We start from the raw sequence: 21,575 nt of genomic DNA, 5'->3' as shown, positions 1-21,575 counted from the left end.
AGGTATGAGTCATTGTAGCCAGATCCTTTTTCCCCAAATAGTGTGCAGCTGGCAAATAAAGCTATGCAAAGGCGTTTTCAACCATTCAGACTGAAGGAATCCAAAGTCATGTGCAAATTGGAAACCTGACCTTTCAGAGATACTGCTGCCCTAACTTGAATGGGTTGGATTCCTCACTACCCCGTTAGTTGGTCTACTGTTCAAGAGAATTTCCTCCATGCTGGGGTGAGCCTCACTTTCTTCCCCATTTCTAATCCCTCACTGCATTGAAGGTACAGTTCAAAGATTCCACCTTAGGCTCCTTAGCATCATTTCAAACGATACAGAATTTGCTGTTATTCAGTGCATTGTTATGATCTAATCCCTGATCTATGGATAAGATTCCTCAGTATCTTCATATAGAAATTTTAAAAAGAGTACAATATACACTGTAGATCTAAGAAAACCTACAGGAAAGAAGCAAGAGTTTTTACTGCATCATTCTTCTCAAAAAACTGAAAAATAGTGTCTACATCTAGTATCAATAAGAATTCTCAAAAAGTTTCTAGTCACTGATTATATGAATTGCTGTTGAAAATTCCATTAAAACTATGCCCAGTTCCCAGCACATTCAGTCTGTAAAATATCTATGGTTCTTTTTTACTCTGCTGGCTGAGCTAGAATTCAAATTGAAGAGTTCTGTATGATCATATTCAAAGAGAGTCAGTTTGGTTCTAGTAGTTAAGGCTCCAGGCTAGAAACTAGGAGTCATTGAGTTCTAGTCCCACTTTAGGCATGAAAGCCAGCTGGGTGACTTTGGGCCATTCACTTTCCCTTAGCCCATCTCACTTCACAGAATTGTGGTTGTGGGGAAAATAGGAGAAGGAAGAAGTGTTAGGTATATCCTCATAAAACTAATAAAGGCATGATATAAATAAATGAGAAGATTAAGATCCAGAATGATCCAATATAAGACAATTTAGTAGGAGAAATTGGAATGGAAATAAGCAATGGCTAAAAGAGGATAGAAACAATATTTTCATCTTTTTGCTAATGATCTCTAGGAATGGATTCTGGAGAATGGATAGAGGCATATCTAAAATAATGCTTATAACTTTCTAGTTTTCTTTTAAATCATAGGCCTATAATATGTATATAACAGAATTTTCTCTTTTAAAATGTTTGTTTACTCTTTCCATTAGCAGAAATCTTTGATGAATGGATTGAAACTCTTTGGATCTCAATTTTATCTTTAAGGGACTTTTCCCCCCAAACATATATGAGTGTTTAGATTTTACAACATTATTACATTTTACAAGTTAGCTATGTGTTGCTATTTTTTTATATTGAATATTTCTCTTGTGCCTATTTTAATCATGACATCATAAAAAATCCCAAAGTACTTTGAGTGATTAATATAATATGCATTCAGTGACTTATCTTTATCTAACCCAGCCTCACTAGGTGACGGGATGAGATGGGAAGACATGCTAGTAAGAAGACTTTCTCTGTTCCTTCTGCTATCAACCTGAATTGACAGTGGGATAAAGTTGTAGAAAACCATTAAGAGAAAAGTTCTATATGATCTTTTCATAAACTTTGTCCTTTAGTATGGAAGTCATATAAAAGAGAGGGCTAATTTAATTGACATAATTCATGAGTTGGGAGCATTTTTAAAGCCACCAGCTTTCATTATGAGCAAGCTCTGATGGACCACATTTTGGGAACTGGGAGATCTGAAGGCAAAAAATGGTATGCTGCTTAATCTGGAGTCAACTCCAAATCCAGAATCCTCAAACTCTCTGAAACAAACAATATTCCATACCATGATTAAACAATCACAAAGAACAAGTTTAAAAGGTTTGCAGGGACAAAGGTGGAAGGTGATTGATAAATAAAAATGATGCATTTACCTGGATCTTCTATCGACAAATTCTTTGTTAACCACTGAACAATGTCTGAACCTGGGAAGAAAATTATAATATAATTAAAATGCACTTGCTATAAATTAGCCACAATTTATTGCCATTTTAAAAGCAACACAAAAGTTGGCTTTCCCGATAGATTTGTTTATTAATATATAATATAAAGATGCAACAAGTGGGTTCTGATAGCAGTTTAATGAATACTACAAGTATTAGCATTTTTTAAAATAATAATCCCTTACTGAATTTGCTAGCTGCTGCCCTGAAAAACATAGTCCCCTGTAGATTGAATAGTTTATCACTATGACAAAGGGAAAGGCCCAGCCAGTCTTCTGAACTTCTCCAGACTGCTGGAGACACATCAGTGTTGATTTTGGAGGTGGGGGCTGCATTAGAGAGGAGACGGAAAAGTCTCTTTAACTGTGGAAGCACAGTTAAAAACTGAAGAGCAAACTTTACATACTATTGAACCCCCATAGAGATGGAACAGTTCAAACAAATAAATAAGAGAAGCCAGCCTCACTTTGCTCAGAAAGGATCAATAATTACAAAACTCCTTCTGAAAAAAACTGTTGTCCAATAATCTAACTTTTCTAGCGAATCACATAACTATGTCTCTGATCATGATGTTTAATTATTAGCAACAATCTGTGGAAAAGGACAGTCTTTAATTTATCCAATCCCTAAACTGTTTCAGGGAATTTAATCCAGATCATGTTTTATCTTATTTTACTGGAGTGCAATTCTTGTCTCCTGTAATGAAGGTTATATTCAGTGGTGGGTTGCCCCCCCAGTTCGGTCCAGTTCTATAGAACCGGTAGTAAAACTGACGGGAGGCTCCGCCCACCTGCCATGATGTCATCATGGGTGATCTGTGCATGCACAGAAGCGCGTGCACACATAGAAGTGAAGCAAGCAAGCACGCTCCCGTTGCGAACCAGTAGTAAAGATAAGTAGAACCCACCCCTGGCTATATTGTACAAATGTGAAAAAGATGTCTTTAATTCACTATAACAAATAAAGACACCTTTGAGTTGTGTTCAATTCCTAGTGCTAAAGAGTTTGTAACATTAACAGAAGGTTATATTAGGTTACATTAACAGAATTGTGCTAGTCTGAAAGTACATCTCTTCCCCCTCACATTTACGGGCCAAGAAATTAGAAATGGTCCCTTCTGAGACATTTTCCATGGCCCCATTCCTTTGCATCTTTTACACTGGAGAACTCTCATTTCATAGATGTCATGAAATATTCTAGTCTGTTTTTCTCATATATCTGAGATTTTTATCTATGTATTAGCAAACCATGTAATCTGGGTTTTTTTTAAAAAAAAAAGCTCATTATCAAAATATGTAACACAAGCTTGGCTAAAAAATCTCCCCCAAATTTTCAAGTCTTCTTTCAGTTATACTCTAATTCAAACCTTGATTATGTAACCACACAATAAATAAGGAAGCAAGAATATATAGTATGATTACTAAATTGTTACAAAAGTGTCAACCATTTCATTGAAGATAGGATAAGCTTTCCTTCAAGGCACATACTTGAAAGTTATGATTTATTTTTACAACTATAATTTCTGTGATAGCCTGGGAATCAACTTAGTGTATCTTTTTTTCACAATGAGGAAGCAGAAAACTAAATGTATTTCCTGCATTTCATTTGAAATAGTGTCAGCCAGTGGTGGGTTGCCCCCGGTTCGCACTGGTTCTATAGAACCGGTAGTAAAACCGGCAGGAGGCCCTGCCCACTGACCCTGATGTCATGAAAATGCTTCTGCGCTTGCGCAGAAGAGCACGCAAGCGCACGACCCCGTTACAAACTGGTAGTAAAGGTAAGTAGAACCCACCCCTGGTGTCAGCACACCCTAACATTTGTCCGTACATACTTGAGGATGTATCACAAACTGAGTGGTTGATTGCTTTCCATCTTCCCACTGGTATCTGATTAGAAAAGATACTTGAACTAAACTTATCTTGCTGTTGTCTAAAACTCTCCTTCAATATTTATTTTGAAAAGGCATCAGCTTGATTACTGGAGATGCTGAGAACGCTGAAGGAGAAAAACCATTTTTTATGAACAGGTACAATGTTTCTGTAGCCTTAAAGAAAGATTTCTTTTAAATTCAGTATTTTTTTAGGTAACTCTTTGTTTTTGGCTAGATTTAAAGTGCGAAGGCACTTCAATTAGTCCAGAGTTTGCATGTTTATTTTTAGAATATGTGCTATAATTTCTTTTCCCCCCCAGAGGCGGTCCAACTCTTGTGTGCTAACTGAGTGCAAATTTTCACAGCTAAGTTGCAAAGAACTCAGCAAAGGAAGGGGGGGGGGTAGCCTGAGAAACACAATAACTAAGTTGCAGAGGCTATTCTATTAGCCTTCATTAACGGTGTCAAAACAGTGCCATGTTTTCACATTTTCTTCTGTCTTCTCAAGTTGTATCCCACACATAAACTAAACTAATCTCCATCTCTAAAAAGCATCAGTAACACTCTATAATTTGCACAACAGTAACCTCTTCCATAACATGCTAACAGCTGCTTGTGACTGTTAATGTTCCCAAAACAGGGAGTTTTAATCACTCATAGATAACTTAACAAGTGGCATTTGCACTGATAGCTCTTCTTCTATCTCCAGAGCAACTTCCAAATGACACGATGTAAAAGCCAACCATCATAAAGGAAAATACATCATTGACGAAAAACTTTATTAATAATCAAATATTCAAACATGTCACAGAGTAACTAATAATTAGGATTGAGAATATCTGGGATAATTTCAGCATGACTTCTTTGACTCTCTAAGTCACTAAAGGCTGAATCTGTCAGGCCAAAAATCTGTTCATCTACCCTGCTCTGATGACCAGCAGTTCTGAGAAGGTCCCAGAAACTTACGTACTAAAAGGCTTTGTTCTATTACTGAGTTACGGTTTACATATTACTAAACATCTTTTAATTATCTCTTACAGTTATGTTTTTATGTACCAGTATCTTCGTTTATATTTCTCTTTTGGTACTTGCATTGCATTCCAGATAAATTGCAGAGAATCCAAAGGGCCATTTGGTCTCACTACAGTCACCAATCTCAATAGTACGCAGGTTCTGGATGCTTTATAGCTGTGGCAGAGCCATCAATTATTACATTTACTAGCTGGATTTGCATAAAAGGTTGCACCATCTTTGGAAATGGAAGCAATATTTTTATTGGAATGGAAGAATGGTTTTATAACTCTTGCTATTTTCTTGACTCTTAAATTTAAGAAAAAGTGATAAGTATAACAAAGATTGGACATTTTAAATATAGAATGAATCTGGTCAATTTTCTTGTGTATACATTTTTGAATGGTGTTTAAATGTTGTTTATCTCTATGTCCCTGTTGATGGCTTGTTAGAATGCCAAGCTTCCAGGGATTCTCTAGTGTTTTTAGGTTTAGCTTTGTCTAGTTTTCCAGGTAAAATTGTGGTTGACTCTGTCCATATATTGTGAAGTTAAGGCATTTTCATTGCTTTCTCATTGCTGATATTTATTGAATGTGCTCTGCTAGTTTTCTGCCACTTGTTATAGTGGCTGTTACAGTCCTGTAGATAATTCGTGTTTTTTCTTCTTTGGCTGCTGGGTCTCTTGGTTTACTTAAAATGTTTGGGAGGCCTACGGTTAGTTTGTGTGCTATGGTGATGCCATCTGTTGTTTCTGAGAGGTAATTGATGTATGACAGTGTTAACTTTTTCACAGCTTGTATTGGTTGTGCTGTAGTGCATTGAATGGTGAGGCACTTTTCATGAAGAATCTATTGGGCCTGAAATGTATTAAGGAATATTTATGTAAAAGCACTGAAATTGGATCTTTGGATCAGTTTATTTTGTTTTCTGCAACCAATGATATATTTCTTCCCCCGCTGCCCCCCCTCCAATGAGACAAGACTGATAAGGTTTTCAACACTGCACGCCATTGAGTTCAGTGGATCTTAACTGCATTGAAAATATGATGAGTATAGAGCAACATGTATGTGTATGTTAAGGAGTACAACTTTACAGAATGGCTAGGTTAACTTTTGTTTTAACCATTCAGTTGTGTCTGACTCTTGGCAACTTTATAGGCAAGGGCTCTCCATGCTACCCTATCAAGATCTTAGTATCAATTTTGATCTTATCAAGCCAGCATGCTCTTTGCTTGACCCTTCTTCTTGTTCCACTAACCATTCCTAGCATCATGGACTTCTCCAATGAATTTGCATGTGTGACATGGCTAAAGTAAATCAGACATACTATTGTGATTTTGGCTAGTGATGTGTCTAGTTTTATATGATTTAGCACCTCTCTATTGGTTGTTCTGGCTGTCCATGGTATACACAATAATTCACACAAGCATCACAGTTGAAAGGCATCAATTCTTCTTCAATCAGCCATTCTTAGTGTCCAACTCTCACAGCCATACATCATTATAGGGAAGACTATTGTTCTAACTTGCCTGTGTTTTATATTAATATCAAAATATCTGTTTTTCCAGATCTTATTCTTGTTAACCATTGCAGTACAACCTAAGGTTATCTTGCATTTGATTTCAGGGATAGAAGTGCCATCGTGAACAATTTTTAATCCAAGGAAGATAAATTCTTAAAGTAATTCAATTTCCTCCTTAGGCTAGGTTAACACAGCATGATAAATTGTAGTTTGCTTTCACATTTCTACATCAGGTAAAACTGGCTAGATTTACAAATCATGTTACGCTCTAACAAGCCACATAGCTGGATTTACTCACTTATTTTACTTCCAGTATTTCTATTCAGCAATGTTTTTATTTTTTTAAAAAAAAATAAAACAGTTTATATCAGGTGAAATGACAAGCTTAAGAAAACATAAAAACAAGACAGTTGTTGAAATAATAAACATTTCAACCAACAACTTCAGTAATTAATAAAAAAAATAATGAGCCTGGTTAGATGAATGATTGCATGGAGAAAGAAAAATTTCAAGGCCATATTTTGTTTCATACACAACAGGTGAAGCCAAATCATATTCTGGCTCCCGGTGTTAACTAGACTGGAGAGCTACAGTTTTGACTAATTCATTTTCAGGAGGCTTTATCTGATTTCTAATTTTCTAGTCCCTGACTCAGACTTACTTGGCTTCTTAAAATAATGCCTACAAATCAATAAAACCTTTTGCACTTTTTCTGTTTATTGCTTTGGGAAACTGGTATATTTTTCATCTCCCATCCTTATTTTAAAATGTCCTGACCTCCTTTTATTCAGGACCGGAGATTTCTTGGCTTGATATTTAACACTGCGAGAGCATTTCAGCACTAGCAATATATAATGTCACTCTACCATCACTGGGACAACGTATCAGGAATTAAGATTTATGTTGCTTTAATGATAGCTGAATGCTGCCATAAATCCCTAGTGCAGAAATGCTATACCATAGCCATTTCCATACCAGTAATTTATAGCATCTTATAGCATCACTGATAGGACTATCAATTCTAAATTGCTGAAGTCCATATTACCATCAGATAGCAGCAATTTGATATAGAAGGATTTTTGTTGCCATTTAACAGCCAATTGAGTGACTGCATACAAGATTTGGTAACCCTAATGATGCAGCCATGTATCATTAATAAAGACAAAATTTATATAGCCACAATAATGATAGAGTGACTTTCTTAGATGTTGTAACACATTAATGAAGAAATAGCCCAACTACCATACCATATCCAATCTGGAAATATGTAAAGACAAAAATTACTGCAGTTGACTCTATTACCATGAGTCATTTTCTCTCTCTTTAATTTAGCATTTACAAAAGCAGACTGCCATTTTTTTTTTAAAAAAAAAATAAGGATTTCCAAAGGTTCTGATATTTTGAGATAAATGCCTTTCAAAGGTAACTGTACTTTTAGTGTTAACATGTTATCTCCTGTTGTTATTGTTGTTGTTATGTTGTTGTTATTAAACTTCTATGTCACCCATCTCTCCAAGGCTTTTTCCCAATCCATCCCATCTCAGCATTTTAGTTTCATCTGTTTCTCTGAATTGCATTTTGATTGTTTGCTGGTAAAGAAAACATTGTCTATAAATATATTGAGTAGAAAAGAAGACCAAAACAAAAACCATTCACCTTTTGAGTTTTAGGTTTATGAAATAAAGTGAAATGTTTTTGAGATACTGCCGTATATTGTCAGAAGATGTGCTGTTGGAACTAGCACTGGATGTCAACTTTCATGCATGGTATGTGCATGCAGAGTATGTTTGCACACTACGCAACATCATCTTTGGTTTTGTCTTAATGTGTGAAAGTAGCCACTGTGGTTTGTAAATCATGGCTTATGATGTAGCATAATGTGTGAATCCAGACAAATTTTGTTTACTCAACAGCTGCTCAAGAAGCAAACTGTGGTTTCATGCAATGTGTAAATCAAGATGATTCTCCTCCATCCCACCATACAAGGCAGAAATCTATTCCTCCCACTTCAGCAGGTAGGTGCAGCTATCACTCTGATACTAATACTTAGATCAGATTTCTTGTGTTTGGTGGGATTTTTTATTTTTTTTGGCCCATCCCCAGTTTTCATCTGTTGAGTCACTCCAAGAGAGTAACAACTTTTTTCCAGATTGGTATTTTGAATAAAACTACACAAAACTGGCTGTGGGGCTGCTTCTTGATCTTCTGAGCTCCAGGTCCTAGCTTTGTATTTGTTTACTTTAAAGTAAGAGTGAGAAGCAGCTTCATATTTATCCTATTCTTTGTGTTCTTACTTAAATGCCTCTCTGGTTATCTAAAACTCACTGAAATTAATGACACTCTGTGGATTAACAAATGTTTCTGGAGTGCTGCTCATGTTTTGCCAAGCATTTGGAAATAACTCCAAGTTCAGGGAAAGGCAAAAGCACTGAAAACTACTGCACACCTTGGAAGAGATATGAGGGCATGAATATTGTCTTATTCTTCTACTGTTTTAGATAGCCCATCTCTGCCAAATGGCCAAGTACAGAAGTTTGTAATAATTAAACAAACATGATTTCAAATCTAAACCAGAGGCACCTACCAGAAAGCTGCAGTCAAAAAAGCCAAGATCAAGATGGTTGCAGCAACCATGGATGACACAAACAAAAAAATGAATGTACAGTCACAACCTGTACATCTTGATTTTTTTAAACCCCTCCCTCCTTCCTACTGCATGGCGAACCCTTAAAGTCAGCCAGGGAGGACTCTTTTCACATTACCACTTCCTCATTGATTTTATTCCAGATATTTTTTGTACAGTTTCCCTGTAATTGAAAAATTATTAAAGTGCAACAAGAGAAGTGCAAAAGAGTTTATATAAAGAGATGTCTTCAAATTGGAGTGGAATTTTTAAAAGCCTTCCTCAATTACATTCTTCAGGGGAATAATTTCAATCAGCACCTAAAAGTATGATAGTAGATACTGCACTAATCTTTGAAAAATCAGACATTGGACGTGCCAGAAATCTGCTTAGAATAAATGACGATGGATCCGTTGAGCATTTGGCAGAGTTATTCAAAATAAGCAACAAAGCCCCAAGATTGCTCAAAAGCACAAAATAATTCCAGTGAAGTTAAAAAAACAAAACAAAAAGGAGCATAAGAACAGAGTGAAATATCAACACAAGTTTTATCCTGATAGCTTCTTCTCTTAGATAGATTTTTTTTTTTTTTGTAGCAAAGAAAGAACAGGTTTCAAATGTGGGGTTAAGGCACATACAATTATTCCATCATACATAAACAGATACTCAACCACAGTTACAAAAATTTCATTTAAGTACATATTATGTCAATTACATTACCAGTGGAAATTAAAAGGTTGATAGAATAAATACATAATGAGAACTAACTAGAATACTCTCTGGGAAATATAATTAAGACCAATCTATTCAATTATTTTAATTCTATTCTGTTGGTAAGAAATAAAATCTTATACACTCAGAATTGAAACCAGTACCCACTGGACACTATGGAAGGTTCACATATTGTCCTCAGGCACAATATTTGGGGCTTGGTTTTGTTTATTCAGTTAATGGTAAGGAAACAATGGCTTAACAAGATGTATAAATCAGTTCAGGAACAGTATTCACTTATCACAGTAGCCATGCTTTTTATTTATATATATAACCATCATGATATGCTTCACACAACACACTAAACCACAAGTAAGCAAAGCACATTCTGCTTTAGCGTACTATGTGAATCAAGTCAGCAGGCGTTGTTGAGTAAATATTGCAAAGTAAATATTCACTGGAAGATTTCTTATTTCCCATTAAACAGAGGGTATAGCTACAGTATCTACTAGTCCTTGAACCAGCAGAAAAGGGCATTGCAATAAAATTTGCTACCTGGATTGCCGATCCCTATTTGGCCACAATAATGAAGCTAGTGATAGGAATTGTCCATACTTTTAAAATGTAGGACAAATTAAGCAAAACAATTGGTGGATTCCCCCCAACTTCGTTTTCTCTCCTATTAAGCTCTGTCTACTGGGACAAAAGCAACCAACAATAACTTTTCTTAGCATCAAATGAGATGCAAGCAAGAGCAGGTGAGTGCTTGAAACTAAGTGTTTATCTACCTGTTCAGGTGCTCAACTAAGAGTTGCAAATGCAAAGGTGCTCAGTGTCCATGATTGGGCTACTTTTGAGCACAATAGTAAACCCCAAATAGGCCTGCTGGTAGTTTGCAGGAGCCAAGGAGGATGAAATTGGAGGAAGAGACCATCAGTGATTAGGCTGCGTTCTTAACTAAAGCTGGAAAAAAATGGTAAGATTGGCAGCAAGTCTAATTCTGTCTTTGTAGCTAAGAGCATCCTGAAATAGCCTGTGGATAGCCATGGTACCAAAATGTACTACCCTGTTTCCCCCAAAATAAGACATGCCCTGATAATAAGCCCAATCAGGCTTTTGAGTGCATGGCAATAAGGCCAAGTGCTTATTTCAGGGTTCAAAAAAATATAAGACATGGTCTTATTTTCGGGGAAACACGGTAGGTAAAATGTCACTCTCTCAAAGTAATGAAAATATAAAGCCTTTGTTTGTAGAAGCAGGGTTTTTTTCTCCCTGTAATGCACTCAGTGTGATGCACATTTTGTTGTAATGCACTCAATGTGACAGTATGAGTGACATTCAGCTGGCAGAATCCATTTGTCATTCCTGGCTACTGCACACAGCTAGTTCTCTCTTGAGGCCCTCTTTCAAAAGAGAACTTGTTTATAAGATACTCACATCAAACCTGGCAAGCATTTTAGAAAGCACTGATCAGGTATTATGTGAGAAGATGCCTCTGTGGAAACCAAGTGTCCATCTGTCCTTTGGTCAAACTAACATGGCCAAACTTTGACCCTAACCTAGCAACTGCTGAGGAAAATCAAGTCCATAATACTCTAAAGTGACCAGTAGGAGCTAGAAACATTTGATCCAAGACTGTATCAACAACAGCATAATTGATAATGCAGTCTAGTTCCTATCAGCCAGAAAAATTATATCAGGAGAAAGGAAAAAATGCTATTTAAAAATTGAAACAGCTAAAGATAAATGGTAGTTGCTTCAGTTGTGAGTTTGTGCTGAATTTTAGACTGAATGAAAAAGTGTGATTCTAATCACAACTGAGATAATATTATTTAATTAGGCAATGTTTACTAATGTAAATGGTCATTTGGCTTTTCTTAAACTTTACATGGAATTGTTTTTTTTTTCCCATTTAAGGATAATTTGGCCATATCTATTATTTTATATTCACACACACACACCAAATCCATAATGAAAAAGAAAATATTTCTTTGAGACAAGTTTAACTCTAGGTGATTCCATGGGCATCACTCTGCAATTCTTTGGCAACACCTTCGAAGTGGTTTTTACACCATAAATATGTAAATTTGTATCTTTTCTGTTAAGGAAAAAAAGGGAGCATCTTTCTACCCATGCATATGGAGATATTTAAAATTGCTTTAAAATAGATTGCTTATAGTCCAAAATCTAGAGTTCCTTTTTGCATTACCGATTCCGACTGCTAACATTCCTTTCCAAATTGCATTAAGCAGTTCTTAATGTTAGTCCAATCACTGATTAAGAAATCTCCCATATTATTCTAAAAAAATTAATAATTGTTCTAAAGAGCAAGCCTCCCATAATAGAGACTTCTCCTGATGGTTATTACAAGGTACTGCAGAACATGAAAAGAGCCTTGGTGGTGCAGCAGACTAAAGTGCTGTTAAGTAGCACTTAGCTGCCAGCAATTACTGTGAGTTCAAATCTCACCAGGCTCAAGGTTGACTCAGCCTTCCATCCTTCCGAGGTAGGTAAAATGAGGACCTGGATTGTGGGGGCAATAAGCTGACTTTGTATAAAAAAGAACACCACTTGGGGGAGGGGAGCGAAAGCCCTACTAAGCAGGTATATACAAAAGTATGAAGGCTATTGCTTAAAGCATTGTAAGCCATCCTGAGTCTCCGGAGAAGGGCGGCATATAAATCGAACCAATAAATAAATAAATAAACATCTTAATTCCTTATTTTAAAGCTTTCTTCTATATATTATTCTGTTAGTTAGTATCTCCTTCCTGTATAACAGAGTTGAAAGGGACCTTGAAGGTCTTCTAGTCCACCCCCTGCTCTTGCGGAAGACCCTAGACCATTTCTGGCCAGTGATTGTCTGGCAAGTGATGGAGGACCCACAATTTCTGAAGAAAAGCTGCTCCATTAGTTGATTGTTCTCACTGTCAGGAAATTTCTCCTTAGTTCTGCATTGGATCTCTCTTTGATTAGTTTCCATCCATTATTTCTTATCTTGCCTTCAGGTGCTTTGCAAAATAGTTTGTGGTAATTTAGTAAGTGTTTATACTCAAATCTGGAGAAGCTCCAAGCTCACATATCCAAATTGTATGATTTTAGGAGGACATGACAGTGACCCTACTGTCCTTTTCCACAAAATTAACTTATATGGAAATGACTATATCTCTTCTGCCCAATATGATTGCATGCCAGGTTGTTACAGCATGGATTAAATTATATAGGAATTAAATATAATTCATCCCTGCAGTACCATTCTGTTTCTTTATTGGCTTTTAATAATCGTAAACACTTTGATAATTTGGCATGGTCTGATTTATTCCATGTTATATATAAAATATAAAATAGAAGCCTTCATTGCAATCTGGAATGCCTTTCTACAACTCCCTGGCTATCCTCCAAATTAATGGAGGTAGTGCAATTCAATTCTTATTGGCTCAGTAAAAGGGAGCAGATAGTGTTATCTGCTCCAGCATTGCTATGCAGATGGAGAGAGGCTGAGGGTTTGTCAACTGAAGGACAAATTGAATTTGTTTATGGTAGTGTAGACTTCTCACCAAGACAAGATTTATCTCACTTTTATATAACTATTTCTTCCCATAGGGCATTCAGGAGTCTCTATTTCTAAAAATAATTGTCAACCCTGAAGCTGGCCTGGCGGAAGCCATCTTGGAGCTTCAGTACTGCACACTGGAGCTGGGGGATGGGGAGGGGGGATTAGAGATAGCTGGGGTTGTGTAGTCAAAATAAAATACTTCTCTTGGGAACCAAGGACGTTCTCACGCCTGGCCAGAGGAGGGAAAAGTGATGTCACCAGACCAGTGGACCATGTGACCAATTGTTTGGGATTGGGGGAGGAAACTTTCACTTTTAATTAAGTGAAAACTGAGGGACCCATCAGAATCGGTTTTCATCAGATATCTGCCAATACGATATTTCCATAAAACTATTCTTTGAGGAAACTACCTGCCTTGGAGTTTTGTTTGCAATGGATCTATTACTTGGAACTCTGACAATAATTTGTTTGTTTGTTAGCTACACCATGATTTTGCTCAAAAAGTTTGAAGGCTAATGACCAAGAATTAGATTCTGGAGATCTCAAATTCCTTCTTCCAAAAGACCTATGCTGAGCAGTATAGAATAGAATAGAATAACAAGTTGGAAGGGATCTTGGAGGTCTTCTAGTCCAGCCCCCTGCCCAGGCAGGAAACTCTACACCACTTCAGACAAATGGTTATCTAACATCTTCTTAAAAATTTCCAGTATTGGAGCATTCACAACTTCTGTAGGCAAGTTGTTCCACTTATTAATTGTTCTAACTGTCAGGAAATTTCTCCTTAGTTCTAAATTGCTTCTCTCCTTGGTTAGTTTCCACCCATTGCTTCTTGTTCTACCCTCAGGTGCTTTGGAAAATAGTTTGACTCCCTCTTCTTTGTGGCAGCCCCTGAGATATTGGAACATTGCTATCATGTCTCCCCTAGTCCTTCTTTTCATTAAACTAGACATACCCTGCAACTGTTCTTCATATGTTTTAGCCTCCAGTCCCCTAATCATCTTTGTTGCTCTTCTCTGCACTCTTTCTAGAGTCTCAACATCTTTTTTACATTGTGGTGACCAAAACTGAATGCAGTATTTCAAGTGTGGCCTTACCAAGGCATTATAAAGTGGTATTAACACTTCACATGATCTTGATTCTATGCCTCTGTTTATGCAGCCCAGAACTGTGTTGGCTTTTTTGGCAGCTGCTGCACACTGCTGGCTCATATCTAAATGGTTGTCCATTAGGACTCCAAGATCCCTCTCACAGTTACTACTATTGAGCAAGGTACCACATATACTGTAACTGTGCTTTTAGTTTTTCTTGCCTAAATGTAGAACCTTGCTTTTTTCACCATTGAATTTCATTTTGTTAGATAGCACCCAATGTTCAAGTCTGTCAAGATCCTTCTGTATCTTGAGCCTATCTTCTGGAGTGTTGGCTATTCCTGCCAGCTTGGTGTCATCTGCAAATTTGATGAGTTTCTCATCTATCCCCTCATCCAAGTCATTGATGAAGATGTTGAAGAGTACTGGGCCTAAAACAGCCTTGGGGTACTCCACTGCATACTTCCCTTCATGTAGATGCAGTTCCATTGAGGACTACACATTGAGTGAGGTTGGTCAGCCAGTTACGAATGCATCTGGTGCTGATGCTGTCTAACCCACATTTTTCTACTTTATCTAATAGTAGGTTATGGTCTACTTTTATCAAATGTTTTACTGAAGTCCAAGTAAATTATATCGACAGTATTCCTCTGGTCCACTAATTTTGTCACTTTGTCAAAGAATGCAATAAGATTAGTCTGGCATGATCTGTTTTTGACAAACCCATGTTGGCTTTTGGTTATTACTTTGTTTGCTTCTAGGTGTTTGGTGATTCGTTGCTTGATTATCTTTTCCAGAATCTTCCCTGGTACTGAGGTCAGGCTGATAGGTCTGTAGTTTCCTGGATCTGTTTTTTTTTCCCTTTTTTGTATCTGGAAGATATATTTCATTGGAAAAGAAATAGATTGAAGTATTCTGGCAGAAGCTGAGCTTGTCCCTCCTGGGGTATGAAGCTTTAATTAAAATAACAATCTTACTACTTTGTTTGTTTCCTCATTACCCATGTTTCCATCAAATACCAATTCAAGTGTTAGCATTTCTTCTAAAACTAGGCTAATCGGGAGAATTGCCTCAACATTCGGGCTCCGAGAAATATTTTTTAAATATTTTATTACCATAAAAAATCAATAAAGTACATTTATGGAGCAGTTTTCTACATGTCTTCAAAGATCTATAAGAAAATGAGGAAAGGGAATCTTGTTATCCCAAGTGCTGAATCTCTTATCTTTATTTTGATCGACTGAGGATTTTACATTATGTTTTTAATCATATAAAGAGGAGTAGTTTTGTGATAAATATAACATCTAATTTAGCTGTTCAGTAGGTACTCGCTGATTGGCTTCATAGATTACATTAAGTCAGAGTCTATTTATTACAAATGGTTGGGTTTACCCAATGCAGTAGCCAACAACTTGTGAATATAGCACTATCCAGTATTGACTATGTTTTGGCATGCTTATTGTATGAATCCAACCTTTTTGATTTATAAACCATAGTTTATAGCTTAGTAGGCTTTGTGACCTAAGCCAATGGTTTCTAATTTAGGGCAATATATAAACTTAATCAGGCACATAATCACACTATTTAATAACTTGACCTCTGGTCTACAAAACTTTATGTTGTAATGTATTGTTCAGTCTCAAGCATACCTAGAAAATTTAAAAAATGTATATAAAGAGGCCCATACAGCTATTCCTGTGGAATTAATTGTTCTCATCCTAAAATCTTATATTTTTTTAATCATTTGATTTTCCTGAATCTTACAGTGAAGCAATTACAGCCAATGGAATGTGAGTTTTTTAAAATCACTTGTAATTTCTCCTTTCCTATTTATCTCCTCCTCCTCCTCCTCATTCTTCTTCTTCTCTTATCCTTTAAAATATACTCAATTTAAAAAAAGAAATTATTTTTCCTGTAGAATGAGAAGTTGGAAAAAGTAACCCAGAAGTAACCAAAGGCAAACAGCTTCCATTTAGTTGTGAAGAAAAGATAGATATGTCTGTCACCAGGATTAAGTGAAGCCTTTTCTTTTTCAGAGTAGAATCTACTGAAGCTCCTCTGTATTTATAGCTATCACTAAAGGATTTTATGTCAGAGTTTAGGAAAGGACTGAGCAGAGGACAAATCACATATACTTGACTGTCAGAATGAGCTCTACCCACTGATCCTCTTTTCCCTTTCAGCCAGAATGATTACTTAAACCTCTTCCAAATGAGTTGCCTTCACAGTAACAGAGAATTACATCTGTCTATTATTCATTTCAGAAATAAAACTAGATGGAGCCACAAGCCACGACATGAAGCATAAATCCTTCCAAATAAATACCATAAATTGCCAGACAGCGTATGAAAAATGACTGCACTAAATGCTATTTCTGAAATATATCTACTGGTAATCCAATGAAAGTCCAAACTCTTTTATACAACACGAAGTATAAAAAAAAAAAAAAAGATTTAGTTACATTCCATTGCAACTAATTCCTACAATAATGGTAAATTATAACCAGTAATAAAATAGCACTAGTTGCAGCAACAATAAAAAAATAAATAGAAGACTATGTATATGTTTTTTTAATGTTATGTCTGCACTTATCAGCTTGCCCAAAGTGGAAACTATCAGACTGAAATCATTTATGCCTGCATTTGAACTGTTTTGCAATTCATATGCATTTAAGTTTTACAAATTCATTGCAAGTAATGAGAAAATAGATAAGAATAAGAATTTTTCTTGTCTGGAGAGAAGTGAGGGGAAATGGTAGAGATTTAATTTCATATGGCAATTTATGGCTAGCTTTTTTCATTTATACGTGACTTATTTTTCTTTTCTGCTGAAGATTTTGTTGTATGTCATATTTCATATTTTCTAGGATTTGCTCTACAGTTTTTAAGGCTGCCAGCTAAAGGCCTGTTTGACAACAAAGGTTAAGAGATATGATTTTATTTTCTACTCTCCATCCCCACAATCTTAAATTCAGGACCAGATCTTTAAAGGGCAAATTGATAACATGAGAAGAGATGAGGCAGCATTGACATTTGTGGGAATAGCACAATCTTGAATTATTCTTCCACTCATAACAATGTTGTTCAAATATAAAGAATGATTCAAAGCTTATTAGTGCCCTTCACGTGACACTAGAGAAACCACTGCTGCATAGTTTATGACCAGAAAATCCAGCCTTAGAACACTATTTATCTATGGTGGCCTATCAAGAGTTTAATAAAACTGCCGAAGTCTGGAAAAAAATAGCAGAATGGATATAGCATATCTGCAGACAAGGTTTACACAATGACTTCTTGGTAGGTCACAAGCTGTCTTAGCTAAAAGCAGATTGTTCTATTAGCATGTCATTCTACTGTTGTTTTGACTGAATTCTGAGTTCTTAATAACCAGCTAATAAGTCGAACCTCCCCCCACTTCTTGGTGCGCACATGAGCAGGCAAGAATGAATGAGGACTAGTGGGTTTTTCCACTTACAGCAGCTGTTTGAATTCAGCATCATTTATAACAGCAACAGAGTTGGAAGGGATCTTGGAGGTCATCTAATCCAGGGGTGGATTCTAAAAATTTTTACTACCGGTTCTGTGGGCGTGGCTTATTTTGTGGGCATGGCTTGATGGTCATGTGACAGTTATTTAGGATTTAGCAGATAGGTACTGGTCTACCAGGCTTTTAACTGCTTGCAGAGCTGTATCAATCTACTCATGTATTTTTGCAGGCACTGGTCTACCCATTTATTTTTGCAGGCACTGATCTACTCATGTATTTTTGCAGGCACTGGTCTACCCATTTATTTTTGCAGGCACCGGTCTACTCATTTGTTTTCTTTTAACACTGATCAGCTGTAGGGCGGCCCTTTGAAGCCCCGCGGCAAGAGTTTAAACAGTTTTTTTCCCTCTAGCCATCAACTGGGACTCAGGAGGCAGCAATAGATTGGGGCCAAATAAAAGGTAAGAATAATGCGGGGGTGGGGGGCGGGGGGGGTAGAACCGGTTCGGTGACATTATATCATCACCGCTACCGGCTCGGCGGAACTGGGAGGAACCCACCACTGATCTAATCCAACCCCTGGCTCACACAGGAGACCTATACTAGGGATTCGAACCGCCGAACTGCCGACCTTTCTGATCGACAAGCTCATATTATTAAGTAATATTAAGTACTGGAGGAACAGAAGACACAAACCAGCAACATAACAAAGTGAATGACTGTTCTGAAAAGAAAAACAGAATGGGAGAGGAGAAGAAACACATTTCAGAAGCATAAGTCATTTAAAAAAATCATAAATGATAAAAAGGGTATAATATTTTCATTATGCTTCTCTATTGAGGAACTTAGTGTTCCCTCTCCTGCACACACTGCCATTAAATCCCACAGTTTTGTCAACTAGTTCAAGGATACCCAGTAAGTTTTATAGGGAAAGAGGTCTTGAACCTGGATCACTCAAGTCAGAAGCCCTAAATCACTGAAGTCTTATTTTGGTGAAAAGGCAGAACAGATAACCTAGAGTGATTAGGTTTGGAGAAACATTACTTTTAAGTTACATAGCTTGTTATAGGTAGAAACTGCCCCATAAAACATCTACACAGACTTATGGGGGCTGCCAGCTCTCTTCAGTTTTTCCGCACACTGGCTTGCCTCCATCACTGGTGACTTCTCATGATCTCCACTTCCATCTGCTTTTTTCTAATCTCTTTTGCTCACCTGTTCACTTCTCACTGCCTGTCTGTCACCCATCAGCTTATCTCCCCAATGCTTTTGCAAGTGTCTTCCTTTGCTTACTAATGTCTGGGAGCAGCTGAACTACAGTTTATAATCTGATCCAACATGCTGCTGCCCCTTGTCCTTGCCTGAAGTAGTAGTCTCATTCTTTCTAACACTCGGACTGACTATTCATTCAGATCTTGTAACTTCTGCATTGCTATGATGGCAATCTAAAGTGACAACACCCTGTAATAGTTTCAAGAAAAAGTGGCTTGAAATGTTAGCTAGAACATTGAAATACTTAACATATACCTCTAATTACATGGTCTAATCCCTGGCTAAATCTGAAAACAAGGCTGATTTTCTGCTTGCTTGCTTGCTTGCTTTGACAGGTTTCTACAGTTTCAAGGCATGCGTTTCCTCTGAAGCTAATTTTATATGCTCTCATAGGAAAAGGGCTGATGAGTGGCAGGCCCACATGCTTTTCTGCACAGGACACTGTTTGGGTGAATTCTTGGGGTTTCTCTGAGATGCTTCAGATGGACCCTATGGGAACTCTCTGAAATAAATGCCCTCTGCCATCTGGGGATGAAGCAATAGGATCCGTGATTCTGGAGGCTGGGTGGACATAAGCAACTGAGCCCCAACGGTATATATTACCTCGGGTAAGAAGGTAGCATCATGAAATAATTTTTTCATGAATGAGAATATGTGTGTCCCAGGATAATGTTGCAGGATCCAATCTGGGTTGGTCACTGGGACCAGAGGTTTTGTTTTCCTAGCTTTTGGACTTGTGCTGGAGCCCATCTTCAGGGAACTTCTCTCTAGAGAAGATGGGCTCCAGCATGAGCCTGAAAGCTCGGAAGACAAAACCTCTGGTCCCCGTGAGTGACCCAGATTGGATCCTGCAAATAATTTTTTGCTCTAAGCTTGAAACCTGCAATCTAATACTTCTGAAAGAACGTGAAGGAGACACATAATGTAAAAAATGAGCCCTAATAATGTAGGAAGAACTGGGGAGCAGAAAGGAAATACAAATAAACGACATAAACCAGGGCAAATGACCAGGGGGGATAGGGTACAGGTGCCAGAGGGACACATAGAACAAAGTGATGCAATCCAGTGCAAATTAAAGACTTGTGTTTTTAAAAAATACTTGGATGATCCTTAAATTATTGAGAATATTAACTGAAAGCGGTAATGTATAACCAAAACATCTGGGAAAGATTCTCTGTATTTATTCATCTCCACAATCATTCTGAATAGAAGCAGTTTATCTGAATAGCAAATGCTTAAAATTTCAGAGTATTCTGAAAGCATCTTTATTGTCCTAATGCTGGTTTCTTAGGTGAGGAAGCCTTCCTGGGTTGCTGAAATAACAACTTACAGTGCCACGTTGATTTAGCTGATCATTATTTATGTACTATCAAGTCAGTGTCAATTCTTAGTGACTAGATATAGTCCATATAGACTACTGTGCCACATGCCGGTAGTTTAATGTGTGGAAAGCACTTACCAGATTGAAACAACTGGGAACTGCAAAATCAACAGGATGACTCAGCCTTGTACATGTCATGAGATAGGGAACAGATGGCAGAGAGAGCAAGATACACCATTTACCTAGAAACATTGAATGTGTTTCTATATCTGTGGCTGACTCACAAATTCCTTGTGTTTTGATATTCTTCAAAGCACAGTGAGCATTAGTTTGTAGTGATTTTAGATATGGCCAGAAAGCTAGCTTACATGTAGCAATTCTCATGTATTCTTACTAGATTAGAAGTTTGAAGGTTTGCAGTTGCAGAATAGATCCTTCCATCCTTCCTTCCTTCCTTCCTTCCTTCCTTCCTTCCTTCCTTCCCTCCCTCCCTCCCTCCCTCCCTTCCACAGAAACTCTCAAGAACCTAAACAAATATTTACATCATTGTATATGTTCATGGTTCACTTTCCCTCAAGGTAAAATTAAAACAAAAATCAAATGATTTTTTATTGTTCATGATGTTGCAAGCACTGCACCCATTTCCATGGGAACAAGCTGAGCTAAAGGTTCTCATTCAGGAAAAGGACAGGAAATATGACTCAAACTTAATCTCCCCATCAATGAAAGAAAAAGCCCATTGTACACATACTCCATCTCTCTGTCTTTAGTTTTGAGCCAATAACAGCCCAGAGCCGCTTCCAAAATCCTCTTTGCTATCTACCAGCCATGATTTTGACTTGATGCTGCAAGTCAAAAAAAAAAAAAACCACCTGAAAAATAGTGACTGTCTTTCTAGCAAGATCAGAGTGGGATTCAGTGGGAGAGGAAATTTGAAGATTTATTTATATTCAGTGGGGCTCAAGTAAATGCCTGTAGGAAACAAAGGTTCAGAGAAAATATTTAATACAATAACATAGTTGGAAGGGAGTCAAATTGTTGGGTCTAAGAATTCAAGAAAGCATGGCTGGTTCAAGAATTCTGGGACTTGAAGTCCACAAGTTATAAAAGGGCCATTGTTCCCCACCCCTGCCCTAGAGAAACAGATACCTCGAAC

General features: G+C 37.1%; 1 protein-coding gene across 1 annotated transcript in view; it reads right to left on the bottom strand.

The window, feature by feature from the left end:
- RGS7 (regulator of G protein signaling 7) overlaps nt 1-21,575 on the bottom strand; it is a 179,991-nt gene that overhangs the window by 58,544 nt on the left and 99,872 nt on the right. The window contains 1 exon segment of the mRNA XM_070950673.1: nt 1,893-1,943. Coding sequence (XP_070806774.1) covers nt 1,893-1,943 — 51 coding nt within the window.

This window comes from Pituophis catenifer, unplaced genomic scaffold (genome assembly GCF_029215685.1).
Source record: "Pituophis catenifer annectens isolate HBS135680 unplaced genomic scaffold, rPitCat1.0.hap2 SCAF_1, whole genome shotgun sequence".
Classification (NCBI taxonomy): Eukaryota; Metazoa; Chordata; class Lepidosauria; order Squamata; family Colubridae; genus Pituophis; species Pituophis catenifer.
The sequence above is the reverse complement of the archived record's forward strand: the minus strand, read 5'-3'. Positions and strand labels throughout refer to the sequence as shown.